The 15418-nt window shown below is 51.9% G+C and overlaps 1 protein-coding gene across 1 annotated transcript in view; it reads right to left on the bottom strand.

The window, feature by feature from the left end:
* SLC4A5 (solute carrier family 4 member 5) overlaps nt 1-15418 on the bottom strand; it is a 172147-nt gene that overhangs the window by 16215 nt on the left and 140514 nt on the right. The window contains exons 17-21 of the mRNA XM_050939747.1: nt 14858-14971; nt 13528-13689; nt 12135-12313; nt 10181-10253; nt 1383-1451 (exon numbers count right to left, since the gene is read on the bottom strand). Of these exons, the coding sequence (XP_050795704.1) occupies nt 1383-1451; nt 10181-10253; nt 12135-12313; nt 13528-13689; nt 14858-14971 (597 nt within the window). The remainder of the gene's footprint in view (nt 1-1382; nt 1452-10180; nt 10254-12134; nt 12314-13527; nt 13690-14857; nt 14972-15418) is intronic.

The raw sequence follows: 15418 nt of genomic DNA on the forward strand, positions 1-15418 counted from the left end.
TCCTATGTTCTAATCATATAAAGCATCATCCAGGAAAATGATCTTTCCTTGTTTGTGCAGTGCTAATACTCATCTGTGGTTTCCACAAACAAACTCTTCAGTTCGGATTTATGCTCCCGGGAGCTAAAGCTACGGCATCGCCTTAAAATAGTTTCTGACGTTCAGACCATATTAACCTGGAGCCTAATTTTAGCTTAAATATAGCTTTAACCTTCACTTCAAAAAACCAACAAAACAAAGTGATTAAGACTCAGTGGGCCAAATTCCTTTCCGGTAACACCATTACAGTCAGTGACATTACACAAGGAATAAACTCTGTCCCACTTTGTTTAAACTAAAATTATCCTTAGGGTTAACATGAATTGGATGTCAAAAAATCCTGGTTGTCATTTAAGAAATTGCTGTGTGTCACATATCTGGAGGGCAGCTCCTGTCCAACTGACCCAACCTCACTTCTATCCATCCAACCTTCATCACTGTAGTATCTGGGCACCACAAGAGCTGGGATGTTTGTGTTTGGACACCACCCTGCAGAGCTCAGAGTGAAGCAAGCAGGCGAGATTCCCATGAAGGGCTTTGCTGCATCCACTGCCAGCTAAATCCAGCAGCGCTCACTGAATGTTCCCAGAATGACCAATTTTGGTGCTGATCCAAAGGCTCTTTACAGGCTTAACGTTTTAGTAATTTCAAATATGGCCTGATTAAATTTCAACCTCTCCTTTCCAGGAACAGCCCTTAATCAGTCAGGCAATAAACCATGTGTCTGGATGAGTAATTCTCCCTGCACCTTGTAGGACCTTCACTTGGGCTCCAAGTTGCGTGTCAGTTTCCCAATGCAAGGCCTGTCTGCAGCTGATGGGGAGGGATAGATTATGCACCGGAAGGGAAGAGGGATTTGAGAAAGCTTTTCCACCATAAGCAGAATGACGTTCATAGCATCAACCACTGCCTTCTCCCTCTTCCCCAGGCAGAGCTTTCTATAACTGAGAAAGGGCAAAGATCCAGAGATTCCCTGAAATTCTCTTACGGCCAATCTTCTTTATGTGGAAAACACTCAGATCCTATGCTGATGGGCCACAGTACCAAACTCTAAGACAGACAGAGGTCTCAAGAAATGTATCCCATTTATTCTCAGTGCTCTGAGCCTCCCCTTGACCACAGATTCTCTAGCAATTGGAAGGACTCAATTCCGCCTTCACCTATACAGGGGGTTGCCTGTGGGTCCATTCAGTTTCTTATGCAGTCAACTCATTAGTAGGAGCAATAGATGATTCAGTTTTACTGTAGTTGTGTAAACAGATGAGGAGAATAAAGATGGGGATTGGGAACATGGTAGCAGCACATGAAGGGAACAAGCTCAGTAGTACAGATTAAATTCTTACCTGAATGCCATTCAGAGAGGCAACTCCCATGTAGAGAAAGACACCATACAGCACCGGCATCGGAATATACTGCGGGCAGAGGAAAAACAAGCACATGGTGCTTAGATGTCTCCTGTGAACTACAGCAGAAAGGACATTTCTAGCAGTGTTTGTCCAGAACGACATCCTGGGGAAATCCTGGCTGAAAAACAACCTTGGTCCATAATCAAGCAGACAGATGCCATAGTGACAGGGTACTACAGTTACCATATAGAGAAGAGGTACAACGAATGCCCGGGGTTGCTTCTGGGGAGATGCAGCCACATGCTGTCTCTTACTAACGTCTCAACTGAGCCCTACATTTGGAGATTTTTTCCCTTTTGTAAAAATGTTCAGAGTTTTCTACCGCACTTGACTTGAAGTGGCCCACATCTGAGCCGAGCACACAGGATCCAGCTCTGATGTTTTGTGGAGGTCAAGCCAGACCTGTAAGGAGCCATGTCGCCACCTGCCCGGTTACTCTGGGTGCTGTGAAATGCTATGCTGGTATGGCTCACAGCCCTGACACAGAGAGCCAGCAGGCCAGCATACAGGTTATCCCCTGGCTTCCCCCACCCAGTTCCTTTTTGCAGCGTGATTCCCCCCAAACCTTCTGCCAGCGTGATGCTCTGCTGAGGTTCCCAGAAACGAGAGTTACTGGGTACATCTACACTGTGATAGAAGACCCCTGGCACAGCTGGGGCTGGCCCAAATCAGCGGAGCTTGGGCTATGGGGCTTTAAAAGGGGCTATAAAATTGCAACACAGACATTCGGGTTCAGGCTGGACCCTGGGCTCTGGAAACATCCCTGACACACCAGCTCGTCTGCCTTGCCAGCACACTTTTCAGTACTCTGCCAGGCCAAACCTTGTCTTCAGGTAATAAACTGTGACCCCCAAGTCTCAAGATCTCCAGAGACACTTCCCTGCAGTGTCCAGCCTCCTCCTGGGTCACTCATGGAAGTTATTAAGTTCGCTGTTCCTTTAAAGAAACACGGACAGCAGCTTCCTAACTGAACAGGACTTAACAATTTCAGTCACAGCACTGAACTGGTTTATAGTAAATGTGGAACAAATATGTTTAATAAGAGAGGATGTAGGATGAAGGGATACCAAGAATAAAGATAGAAAGGACTGCCAGCAAACAATGGTAAACATACACTTCTAAGACAAGAATTTAATTTCAGCCAGTTACAGTCTTTGTCTAAGCAGATTTCTCATCTATATTCAGTTTTCAGAGACTTCAACCCCCTTGGTTGAAGGATCCACTTTTCTCAGATGAACAAGAGCCCTGGCCTCTTATCTCCCCAGTAAGGAATAATTATGGGGTTCTCTCCCCTTTCTTTTCACAGGCTAGTAAACCTTGGAAAAGTATTCTTTGACAAGCAAGCCTAGACAAAGCTCCCTTTCTGTGCTGACTGGTGTAGCCTCCATGCTGTCTTCCTCCCTGCGGGTGAGCTTTACAATGCAAATATTCTCTTCCCGCACCTTCGAATAGTCCACTGAATTTGGCCACATTTGGGTAGAGGTGTCGGCCTCTTTCCTTTGCCTGAAGAAAACCTGTTTATCAACTCTCCCTCAAGATGCCTGGTTTAAACACATTTTAGTCACATATTTTCGCCATATATTTATAAAGTCCTTTGTGGATTTACCATACACACATCGTGCAATAATGTTAATGATCAGTGAGTTATTAGTTGTCCAAGGATATATTACCTGCCACCTTCTGGGTAAATATCATGAAAAAAGACGGTTACTCACCTTTGTAACTGTTGTTCTTCGAGATGTGTTGCTCACATCCATTCCAGTTAGGTGTGCACGCCGCGCGTGCACGTTCGTCGGAAACTTTTTACCCTAGCAACTCCAGTGGGCTGGCAGGTCGCCCCCTGGAGTGGCGCCGCCATGGCGCTCGATATATACCCCTGACGGCCCACCCGCTCCTCAGTTCCTTCTTGCCGGCTACTCCGACAGTGGGGAAGGAGGGCGGGTGTGGAATGGATGTGAGCAACACATCTCGAAGAACAACAGTTACAAAGGTGAGTAACCGTCTTTTCTTCTTCGAGTGATTGCTCACATCCATTCCAGTTAGGTGAATCCCAAGCCATACCTAGGCGGTGGAGTCGGAGTGAGAAGTCGCGGCATGGAGCACTGCAGATCCGAAGGCCGCGTCCTCTCTTGACTGCTGGACCAGGGCGTAGTGGGAAGCAAAGGTGTGGACCGATGACCAGGTCGCTGCCCGACAGATTTCCTGGATGGGCACACGGGCGAGGAAAGCCAGCGACGACGCCTGCGCCCTGGTAGAATGCGCAGTCACACGGCCCGTAGGGACGTGGGCCAAGTCATAGCAGGTCCTGATACAGGACGTTACCCATGAGGATAACCTCTGGGAGGAGATAGGAAGCCCCTTCATGCGGTCCGCTACCGCCACGAAAAGCTGGGGGGATTTGCGGAAGGGTTTGGTCCTCTCCACATAGAACGCGAGAGCCCTACGGACATCAAGCGAGTGGAGCTGCTGCTCCCTGCCTGAAGAGTGAGGTTTCGGGAAAAAAACCAGAAGGAATATCTCTTGGTTGATGTGGAAGGTCGAGACTACCTTGGGGACAAAGGCAGGGTGTGGCCTCAGCTGCACCTTATCTTTGTGGAAGACTGTATACGGGGGGTCTACCACAAGAGCCCGGAGTTCCGACACCCACCTAGCTGAGGTGATAGCTACTAAAAAGGCAGTCTTCCAAGAGAGATAAAGTAGGGAGCAAGTAGCTAACGGCTCAAAGGGGGGCCCCATGAGCCGAGACAACACCAGGTTAAGATCCCAGGTTGGAGCAGGGAGTCGGACGTTAGGGTATAAACGTTCCAGCCCCTTAAGAAATCTAGACACCGTCGGGTGAGAAAAAACGGAGCGACCATCCCCACCCGGGTGAAAGGTGGAGATAGCTGCCAGGTGGACCCGCAACGACGATATCGCCAGACCCTGTTGTTTGAGGGACCAAACGTAGTCTAAGATATTGGCCACCGAAACTTCCATAGGGCGGAGACCTTTCTCCATGCACCAACAGGAGAAACGCTTCCACTTGGCCGAGTATGTCGCTCTCGTGGAAGGCTTCCTGCTGCCCAAAAGCACCTCCCGTACCGGTGTGGAGCAGCGCAGTTCAGAACCGGTCAGCCACGCAGGAACCACGCCGCTAGGTGCAGCGACTGCAGGTCCGGGTGACAGAGAGTCCCGTGCTCCTGGGTAATCAGGTCCGGGTGAAGGGGCAGGGGAACTGGGTCGGCTATGGCCAGGTCCAGCAGCATTGGGTACCAATGTTGCCTGGGCCACGCCGGGGCTACCATGATCATGCGAGCCCTGTCCCTGCGCACCTTCAGAAGGACCCTGTGGACCAGAGGAAACGGGGGAAACGCGTAGTACAAGTGGGTCGTCCACGGAATAAGGAAGGCATCCGCTATAGACCCGGGCTCCCTGCCCTGAAAGGAGCAGAACGCCTGACACTTCTTGTTCCCCCCGGACGCGAAGAGGTCCACACGGGGATAACCCCACCTCTGGAAGATGGAGAGGGCGACGTCCGGGCGAAGGGACCACTCGTGCGATAGGAAGGATCTGCTCAGGCGATCCGCCAGCGTGTTCCGTACTCCGGGGAGGAAGGAAGCCGTGAGGTGAATGGAGTGGGCTACACAAAAGTCCCAGAGTCGCATCGCCTCGTGACATAGGGGAGAGGATCTGGTGCCGCCCTGCTTGTTGATATAGTACATGGTCGTCGTGTTGTCGGTAAACACCGCGACACAACGACCTCGAAGCTGGTGACAGAACGTTTGACAAGCAAGGCGGACCGCTCTCAACTCCCGCATGTTGATGTGCAACCTCACCTCCTGCGGGGACCACAGGCCCTGCGTTCTCAGGGTTCCCAGGTGGGCCCCCCAGCCGAGATCTGAGGCATCCGTTGTCAGGGACACCGAGGGCTGAGGTGGGTGGAAAGGGAGCCCCGCACACACTACGGACTGGTCCAGCCACCAGTCGAGAGAATCTAACACCCCCTGGGGGATTGTGATCAGCATGTCTAGCGGCTGCCTTGCCGGCCGGTAATGTTCGATGAGCCACAACTGGAGGGGCCTCATGCGGAGCCGAGCATAACCGGTCACAAACGTGCATGCTGCCATGTGGCCTAACAGGGTTAGACATGTCCGTACTGATGTCAAGGGGGCTGCCCGCAGTCGTTGAACGATCGCCGACAATGCCTGGAACCTCGGCAACGGCAGAAGAGCCCTGGCCACGGTGGCGTCCAGGACGGCCCCGATGAACTCCACCCTCTGCGTGGGGATCAGGGTGGACTTGTCCATGTTGATCATGAGGCCCAAGGTAGCAAACAGGCCGGTGATCACGCGGACGTGGCTGCAAACTTGCAGTTCCGACGTGCCCCGAATTAACCAATCGTCTAGGTAAGGGAACACGTGGATACGACTGCGCCGAAGATGTGCCACAACGACTGCCATGCATTTTGTAAATACCCTCGGGGCCGTAGAAAGGCCAAATGGGAGGACTGCAAATTGGTAGTGAAGGGGGCCCACCACGAAACGAAGGAAACGTCTGTGGTGTGGCCAAATGGCAATGTGAAAATAAGCGTCCTGCAAGTCGAGGGCGGCGTACCAGTCTCCTGGATCCAGGGATGGGATAATGGTCCCCAGGGATACCATGCGGAACTTCAACTTCACCAGGTATTTGTTGAGCTCTCGCAGGTTGAGGTTAGGCCTGAGGCCTCCCTTGGCCTTGGGGATCAGAAAGTAGCGGGAATAAAACCCCTTGCCTTTCTCGTTTTCCGGAACCGCCTCTATAGCTCCTTTGTTGAGGAGCATCTGTACCTCCTGTCGAAGGAATTGCTCGTGAGAGGGGTCCCTGAAGAGGGACGAGGAAGGGGGGCGGGAAGGAGGAAACGATGTAAACTGCAGGCGGTATCCCGTCTGCACCGTACGCAAGACCCAGCGGTCCGATGTTATTTGGGTCCACGCCGGAAGGAAAAACGAAAGGCGGTTGGAAAACGGGGGGGAAGGATCCGTGGGGGAAACTGTTACTGCGCCCTCGGGCGCACCTTCAAAATGAAGGCTTGGGTCCAGGCGAGGGCTTAGAGGAGCCTTGATTCTGCCCCCCTTGGTTCCCCGAATGCCTACACCTTCCATTCCTGCCACGGCGCCTATTGAGGTCCTGCCGTTGGCGGAACTGGGGGTATGGCCTGCGCTGCTGTTGCTGCTGTGGCCGGAAGGGTCTGCGCTGCGTTCCCGGCGTGTGCATCCCGAGGGAGCGCATAATGACCCGATTGTCCTTGAGACTCTTAAGTCTGGGGTCTGTCTTTTCCGAAAACAGGCCCTGGCCTTCGAACGGGAGGTCCTGGATGGTATGTTGGAGCTCCGGTGGAAGGCCAGAGACCTGCAGCCAGGAGATACGGTGCATCGTTACCCCCGAGGCGAGGGTGCGGGCAGCCGAGTCTGCAGCGTCCAAAGAAGCTTGCAACGATGTTCGTGCAACCTTCTTGCCCTCGTCTAGGATGGCCGCAAATTCTTGGCGGGCGTCTTGCGGCAGCAGCTCTTTAAATTTGTCCGCTGCCACCCATGAGTTGAACGCTTACCTACTGAGCAGGGCTTGTTGGTTCGAAACCCTGAGCTGCAGGGCCCCAGCCGAGTAGACTTTGCGTCCAAGGAGGTCCATACGCCTGGCCTCCCTGGATTTGGGGGCTGGAGCTTCCTGTCCATGATGCTCCCTGTCATTCACCGACTGCACCACCAGGGAACACGGTGTCGGGTGGACATGGAGGTACTCATAGCCTTTAGAGGGGGCCATGTACTTCCTCTCGACGCCCCTCGCTGTAGGGGGGATGGAGGCCGGTGACTGCCAGATAGTATTGGCGTTGGCCTGGATCGTCCTAATGAAGGGTAGGGCGACCCTGGTGGGAGCATCCGACGAGAGGATGGTGACAATCGGATCCTCGATCTCCGAGACCTCCTCGGCTTGTAGGCTCAGATTCTGAGCTACTCGCCTAAGGAGGTCTTGGTGCGCCCTGAGATCCAGCGGGGGGGGGGGGGGGGCTACTGGAGGAGGTGCCAGCCACCGCTTCATCAGGGGAGGAGGATGAGGAGACCCCCGGCAAGAAAGTGTCCAATGGGGGGTCCCCCTCGGCCCTCGCCTCTGTCTCAGGAGACAGAGCGGAGTCTTGCTGCTTGGACCCTTCCTCTCCATCCGGGGAGGGAGGGGGGCGAGACAACGAGGCTTCCGGCACCCTGTGCTCCGCCGTCGCAGGCCTAGCAGGAAGCTGTTGGGGGCCCTGGGCTTGATGGTATGCCCATGGGGTCCAAAACCCCCACTGCTGCGGGCCTTGGTCCTGTTGCGGCGGGTCTTGAAAGAGCGCCGCCTGCCGGTCGGTGCCCAGCGCATACCCGCTGTCTGTCTGCGAAGACACCGACGGCTGCCTAGAAAGCCACAGCGGGGCCGACCCTGGCTGGTAAGGGTCTGCGCGGGTCGGCAGTGAAGATCTTCTCGGTGCCGGGGATCGGTACCGGGAGTCATAGCGGTGCCGGGATCGGGACCGGGTTCTGTCTCGGTGCCGGGATCTGGACCGGTACTGGCCGCTGCTTCGGTGCCGGGATCGGGACCGGGACCTGCCACCGACGCGGTGCCGGGAGGTCGACCGGGACCGGGACCTGCCACCAGCTCGGTGCCGGGAGGTCGACCGGTGCGGCGAGTGACGGCGGGACTGGCTCCTGGAGTCACGGTGCCGGTATCGGCGGCTGGAGTCAGACCGCGACCGTCTGGAGGTCGATCGGTGCCGCGAGTGCGACCGGTACCGCCGAGGGGAGCGGTGCCGGGACTGCGAGCGGCGGTGGGATCTTGATCTGCCATGACGTCGGGACCTGGACCGCGAGCGCGAGTCCCGAGACGGTGCCGACATCATGGGCTTGCCTCTAGATGCGACCCGCACCAGAGGTACCGGGGGTGGCAGCTGAGTAGGCTCCGTCAAGGCAATAAGGTCCCGTGCCGAGGCGAAGGTCTCCGGCGTGGATGGGACCAATAGCTCAACCCCAGATCTTATGGGGGAGCTTGGCGGCACCGGACTCGACGGACCCGCCGGGCCCGGAGTCGACGGTGCCGGCGGCGCCGCGGCCGATGTCGAGGCCGGGCGCTCCAGTCGGGTCTGCCTGGCTGGAGTAGCAGACGCTGACGGTCTCGGCTCTGCACCCGGTGCCGGAGAAGGTCGGTGCCGGGGAGTCTTCCCGGTGCCGGTGCGATCCGGTGCCGGCACCGAGATCACGGCCTGCGAAGCCGCCGGGTCACGTGCTGCCTCCATGAGGAGAGTCCGGAGTCTTTGGTCTCTCTCCTTTTTTGTCCTGGGCTTAAAAGCCTTGCAGATGCGGCACTTGTCCGATCTGTGCGATTCCCCCAGGCACTTCAGGCACGCGTCGTGGGGGTCGCTGGTAGGCATAGGCTTCTTACAGGCCGCACACTGCTTAAAGCCCGGCGAACCAGGCATGAGCCCGGTGCCGGGTGCCGGGAAGGGCTACAGCCCCCGGCGAACAACTATCTACAACACTATTTACACCTAATTACTTACTAACTATACTTAACGATCTAACTAACAACTATAACAATAACGAGAGATAACAAGGAGAGCTAGGGACGTGGAGGACAGCTATGCCGCGCTCCACAGTTCCAACGACCGACACGGCGGTAAGAAGGAACTGAGGAGCGGGTGGGCCGGCAGGGGTATATATCGAGCGCCATGGCGGCGCCACTCCAGGGGGCAACCTGCCGGCCCACTGGAGTTGCTAGGGTAAAAAGTTTCCGACGAACGTGCACGCACGGCGCGCACACCTAACTGGAATGGATGTGAGCAATCACTCGAAGAAGAACAGTGTGTTAGGTGTAGTGAGTGAGTCAGGTCTGACAAGAGATGCTGACACATTAGTGCAGAGGAAGATTACCATTTTGTGGGGCCCTGGGCCAGAGCAAGTGAGGGCTCCTCCCCACCTCTTCCGCCTGCAGTCGTCCCTCCCCTGGCGCTCCTGCTGGGGAGGAGGTTGGGGTAAGGGGGTGCCTATTTTTCCGGGGCCCACCAATTGGCCCAGGGCCCCCGGGCATGGGCCTCGTTGGCCCAGTGGCTAATCCGCCATTGCATTAGTGAACCACCAAGGGCTACAATGTTTTACTACATTTAGATCACTATTTGCTGTTTGTACAGGACCTAGAAAATCTGATGGTAACAGTTTCAAAATAATGACTAACGCTCATTTGTAAACCCTGTAATAGTCAAAGCCATCGTGAATTTATTTGGTACTCATATCAAGAAGAGATTACTACTATTATGGTCAACTGGTTAGTGTTCCTTCTACGAGACAGAAAGAACTGCACAACTGTGTATCATAGGCCCTATTTCACTAAAAAGATTCTTCTTTAGCTCAAGTGGCATGGAGAAGAAGGATCTGCGTTCTCTCCACATAAAGTTCTGAGTGACCATGGCACATAGCATAGCGAGCCAAAATGGAATGGGAGCTAGGCTGCGATCCAGTGCATGGGATAATATGCTGTGGGATTCCGAGACCCTTCTCTGGCACAGTTATCCAGAAGGCAAAATAAGAAGAGCTTTCCACTGTATCCCCACAATACCTCACTGGGTCATTATTTCAGCACAACTTGTATTCTGCTTGGTGTCTTATAGATATCTGAACGCTGACTGGGCCCCTGGGCCTTCATCAGCAAACTGTGCAGTGAAGAATGTTGTGTGAAGTAGAAAGAGGAAATTTTACCTTCAGAATTGGAGCCAGGAAGACAGATATCCCAGTCAGGACAAAGACAATGATTCCGGTGACTCTCTGCTCCCTGGCAAAGAACAAAGACAGGCAGAGTTAAATGCGGCATTGGAGCAGGACAATTTCTCGTGTTTGCCTTATGTTCCTATGATGAAATGAATGGCTGGGACATTAAGAACCAATGGTCGTGTGTGGGGCTGCTGGCCAGTCTCCCCAGCCCAGGAAAGACCAACACCATGCCCAGTCTCTAGGAGGCCCTTGCCTCACGACATGGTTTATTCATTCAAACACAAAACTCACAACCCAAGCAGGCTGCAGGACTCAGAGGCCTTTCCCCATTCATCTCTTCCCCCTAACTCCAGCGCCTGCCACAAGCACTAACCTCCACCTCTGGCTCCCTCCTCTCAACTGAGCTTTCTCAGCCCTTCATAGAAAACCCCTGACCCCTTCCAGCTGGGTCTGATAATTGAAGCTGGCCACAGACCCACTGGCCTTTGAAGATGACCTTGTTATAGTGCCAGATATCTACAGAAAGGAATCTAGACAGATGGACATATATGGTGATAGCCAGCCAGCCTGCCTCTAGTTAGGTTTTCATTACATCACTCCTCTCTTCTGCTCTCTGCTCCTGTTGCAGTCTCCCTGGTGTGATCCTTAACTCTCTCCTACTCTGATCTGTTTGTCAACCCGTTTCTTTATTGAATTTCTCTCTCTCCCCCTATCCCCATATTCTTTTCTTTGTGAGAAATAAAACCCAGAAACCTTCGAGGTCTGAGTCAAACTTTAAAACCCGCAGCGTTTGAGAGGATCCAGTTTTAGGCAAAACAAATCCAGAGAGATTGCCTCGACCCCATCCTGCAAACACCCCAGTTTGCAACATTTTAGAGGGCCTTAAAAGCACTTTCGTGGCACTCCCAAAGTCATCACATCACCAGACAGGAGTTTAGCTCAAAAAGGGAAAGCCCTTATGTCCCACTGACTTTCAATGAGACTTAGCCTCCTTTTGAAGAAGGGACTTGCATCCTTTGGTAAATGTGCCAAAATTCAGCCAATCCTGAGCCTCTCCTGATTTTGCTGCTAGAGCTGCAAGGCTCCACATCTATGGCAGGGTCTTTGGCTCATCCTGAACTTAACCCTTGTGCACTCCGGCACACAGTATATTCTAGGCCTTTCCCTCTGCTGTGTTCCATCGTCACACATCTACTCCCAGCAAAACAGGGGCTGTTGGCGGTAATGCTGCCACATCTTAAGCTACAGAGAGAGACCAGATGCTTTCGGACCCAAGCTGAAATGCTACTGTGATTTTTCCTGCTCATGGTCCATGTGGTCCAGAACAGGAGCTGGATGGCATGGAGAGAGCTTGGGAATCAGGGAGTTTCCATTTTAATTTGGCTGAACATTACAAGTTCCAATCATCTTCCTCCACACACACTGTCAACAGAGCCCAGCCAGTGGACCCAATTCTTCATATTTTGCCACACACTAGTACCAGTGCGGAGAGCTCTGCTCTGGGTGTGTTTTACAGTCACTATGCCTGGGAGCCAGTGACTACAAAAGACACAAAGGGCAGGGGAGAATCTGGTCTGTTACTTAGGTCTGCCCTTACTGCAAAGAGGTTTGGGGCAGGTGGGGAGGAAAAAGGTTTGCATGCTGCACCCTGCCCATTGCACCCAGAGGCACTTAATGCAATCACTTTACAGGCACCCAAAATTTATTGCCCTGCAATGAGATGGTGCAAAGTACAGCTCTTCTGTGGAATATCGCGTATCAACTATTGGAGGTGCTGGAAATGTGGCTCCTATTTCTGTAGCTAGATACATGCCAGGATTCCAACCTCCCTGACCCGCATGCTGCTATGCAGTGCCCTCAGCCTCCGCTCTCCAAATTAAAGTAGCTGCAAGCTAGACTTGGAAGTGAACAGATAGTGGCATGGCCTTGTGAGAGTCCTCACCTCACTCCCAGGAACTGCGGCTGCTCCCCTGGCGCGCTGGTCTCCGTCTCCATCTTTAAGCTGTCGATGTGAGCTATGGAAATGACCGTGGCAGCTACATACCAAGGCAGCCCCATGAATGAGCACACAGCCATCAGGACCCCCACCCAGAACAAGTCCAGGTGATAACCTGCCGCTTTCTGCAACAGAGCAGGTTTCTGGTTAGGCAATGGGGGGCTGGCCCCATCCTCTCTGCTCCAGAATGTGAAATGTTTAACACTGCTCCCAGTGGGATTTTCAAGAGCAGAGCAAAGGAGCTCAGCACGCAGCTCCCATTGAGTTTCTCTCCCTTGAATTTCAGAAGTGGTCTAATTTCAGCAGAAAACCCCAATGAAGTGTAAAGGGTTTGCACCTGAAAACAGAACCAGTTTGAGGAGAACATAGGGATTATTATTTATTTGTATTCCCACAGCTCCTAGGAACCCCAGTCATGGACCCCGCTGTGCAGAACAATAAGACAGTTCCTGCCCCAAAGAGCTGATTCTCTAACTGCCAGACTGGATCAGACCAGCGTTCCACATTGCCCAGCATCCTATCTCTGACAGTGGGCAGCATCTGCTGCCGCAGAGGAAGGTGTAAGATATCCCCGCGTGGACAATTATCGAATCATTTGCAGTTGCGCCCCTGACCTCCTGTTAGAGTTTGGCTTATATCCCTCCCATACCTTGTTATCTTGATAATCAAAGAGCTCAGTTTTTGCAGCTAATCCCTGGTATTAAGATTCAAAAGGTTAACAAAACAGCCATAGTTTTAGTGGCCATATGGGGGGGTGACATGCTGGCATTCTGTTGTAGTAGGACCTTGCTAATTCACCCTTTGATAATCTGCACAATGCAGAGCTCACATCCAAAATCTCAATCGCCTCTCCACATTGCTCCAAGATTTAAGATTCGTTTCTTCAGAGAACACACTTTAAAATGCACCAGGACACACCACACTTAAATAATTACAGCTACTCTGCCTTGAATAAAAGTTTCAGTGGAAGCGGGAGGCCAAACTCCCTTCAGTGCCTTTGAACATCCCTGTCTAAAGAACCTCAGAGACTAAATAAGGATGTTGTTGAATAAAAGGAGCAGCCCAGGATTCATGAACTTCTTGAATCCCACCTAGACCCTAGTTTTCAGTAGCACAGTTCTGTCCTTCTGTCCAGGGGAGAAGCTCATCCCAAATGAACAAATGGATAGGTAAGCACTGATTCCAATCCACAGAGCACCAAATTTTACCCTTACACGTGCCATGTTACTTCTGTTGAAGCACACGTGTAATCAAGGGTAGAAGATGGCCTAGTTTCTGGTCTGCTCTGTGGTTCGTTGAATAGGTTTACACCAGTTCCAGATACTGTTAAAAGCCATACCCTCAGTTTGTGCTCCTTCCTATTGACTATGACAGCTGTGATTTGCTGGTCCATGAAGATCAAGATGGTAACCAGCAGAGCTGGCAGGGCGCTGGCCAAGTAGATCCACCATGGATTCTTACCGAACGGGAACACAAACCATCCTCGATCTAAGCGAGTGGGCTGAAAACAGAGCAAGGCAAGAGTTATTGCATGCTGCTTTCTGACTCCAGGTCGTAAAAATTAAATTTCAGGAAAATGCCATTGCATTTGGGCAAATTTGTATGAAATCTTGGAAGAGTACGAAAACCTGAGTCTGTTGGGAGTGTAATGTAATCTTGTTCCAGGACAATCGGTACCTAATTCACATTGGGAACTGACCACCACCCTCTTGAGCCACTGGATAACCATTTCAACCCACAAACACAGTGTGGGGAACTGGCTAGCAGGCACACACATCACCTCCCCCTACTGGATGGAATTAGAATTGTTCAAATGTGGGTCATAGTCACAGGCACTGTGCCACTAACATAGAAGGGATCCTCCTTTTGCTCAAGTGCTAGGGGCCTGGGCTTTGGCAGCTGGAAGTGCTGCAGGCGTTCTGCCTCCCTTCCAGCATGGTTTTCTGAATGACCCTAGTATAGAGCATAGTGACAAACATTGTCTCATTGCATCTCATGCTCCTCCTATCTATTTACTGTATGGCCCGATCTATGCTACAAAGTTTTACCAGCATAGCTATGTTGGTTAGGGGTGTGAAAAAACACACCTCTAACAGACACTGCTATGCCGACAAAACGTGTAGTTATAGCTTATAACAGCAAGAGTCCTTTTGCTAGTATACACTGCATCTCCACAAGGGGACTCTAGCCTGTGTAGTGTAGACATGCCTTGAGTCACAGACCACGTCTACAGTAGGAGCACTTTCCTGGTACAAGAGTACTGGTATGCTATATGGGCAAAGCGCTCCTGGCATGGACACTGCTTATGTCAGCAAAGCTGCGCTCTGGACTGGCATTGTTAAACCATCCCACACGAGGGAAACAAGCTAGACTGGTAAAAACGCAGCTTAGCTATGTCTACACTAGGAGCTTTTGCTAGCACTACCTCTTCACACCCCTGCAGCATAGACACAGCTTTATGCATAGGCTTGGTCTACATTTAGGAGTGAGGTCAACATAGCTACGTCCATCAGGGGTTCCTTACACCACTACCCCTCCAGGCCCTATTATCATAAAATAATTAACAGTAACAATAAATAAGTAACATTCTAACACAGCCACAGATTTGTAGCAATATGCATATTGTCAGAGAGCGCTGAATACTTCGAAAGGGACGCTAGTTCTTTTACCTTAAAATCAGTAGGCACTTGCAGTTTAGGAGTATTCAGTCCAAACAATACATCGAGACCAACAAACATTAGTATGGACATGAAGATAGAGAAGTCACTAATAAGTTTACGTAGCTACAGAGAGAGGGAGAGAACACAAATCAACACAAAGAAAAGGCAGAAAAGTGGCGGAGTTTGAGCATTAATCAGAGATGAAAATAATTCATGTGAGACATAGTGTTAGCCAATTCATTTCAACAGAGAAACGGAATGGATATTTACTGATATCAATATCATCTTGCCTCAGCAGGAGTCGGAGTCATTCCCTAATGAATCATGAATATCTACCTAAGGTACTCATATGGACTCTGTTACCTTGTGAGCACCTCCCATTCTTTAATGGGGATGCTATTATCCCCATATTACAGAGGGGAAACTGAGGCACAGAGAGGCTAAGTGACTTGCCCAGGGTCACATAAGAAGTCTGTGGCAGAGAAGGGAATTGACCACAGGTCTAGTCCCATCCGGGCTCCCTAACCACTTACCTAACCTTCCCATCACCTGCTCTAATCAATATATATT

Source organism: Gopherus flavomarginatus, chromosome 2 (assembly GCF_025201925.1).
Source record: "Gopherus flavomarginatus isolate rGopFla2 chromosome 2, rGopFla2.mat.asm, whole genome shotgun sequence".
NCBI classification, from domain to species: Eukaryota; Metazoa; Chordata; order Testudines; family Testudinidae; genus Gopherus; species Gopherus flavomarginatus.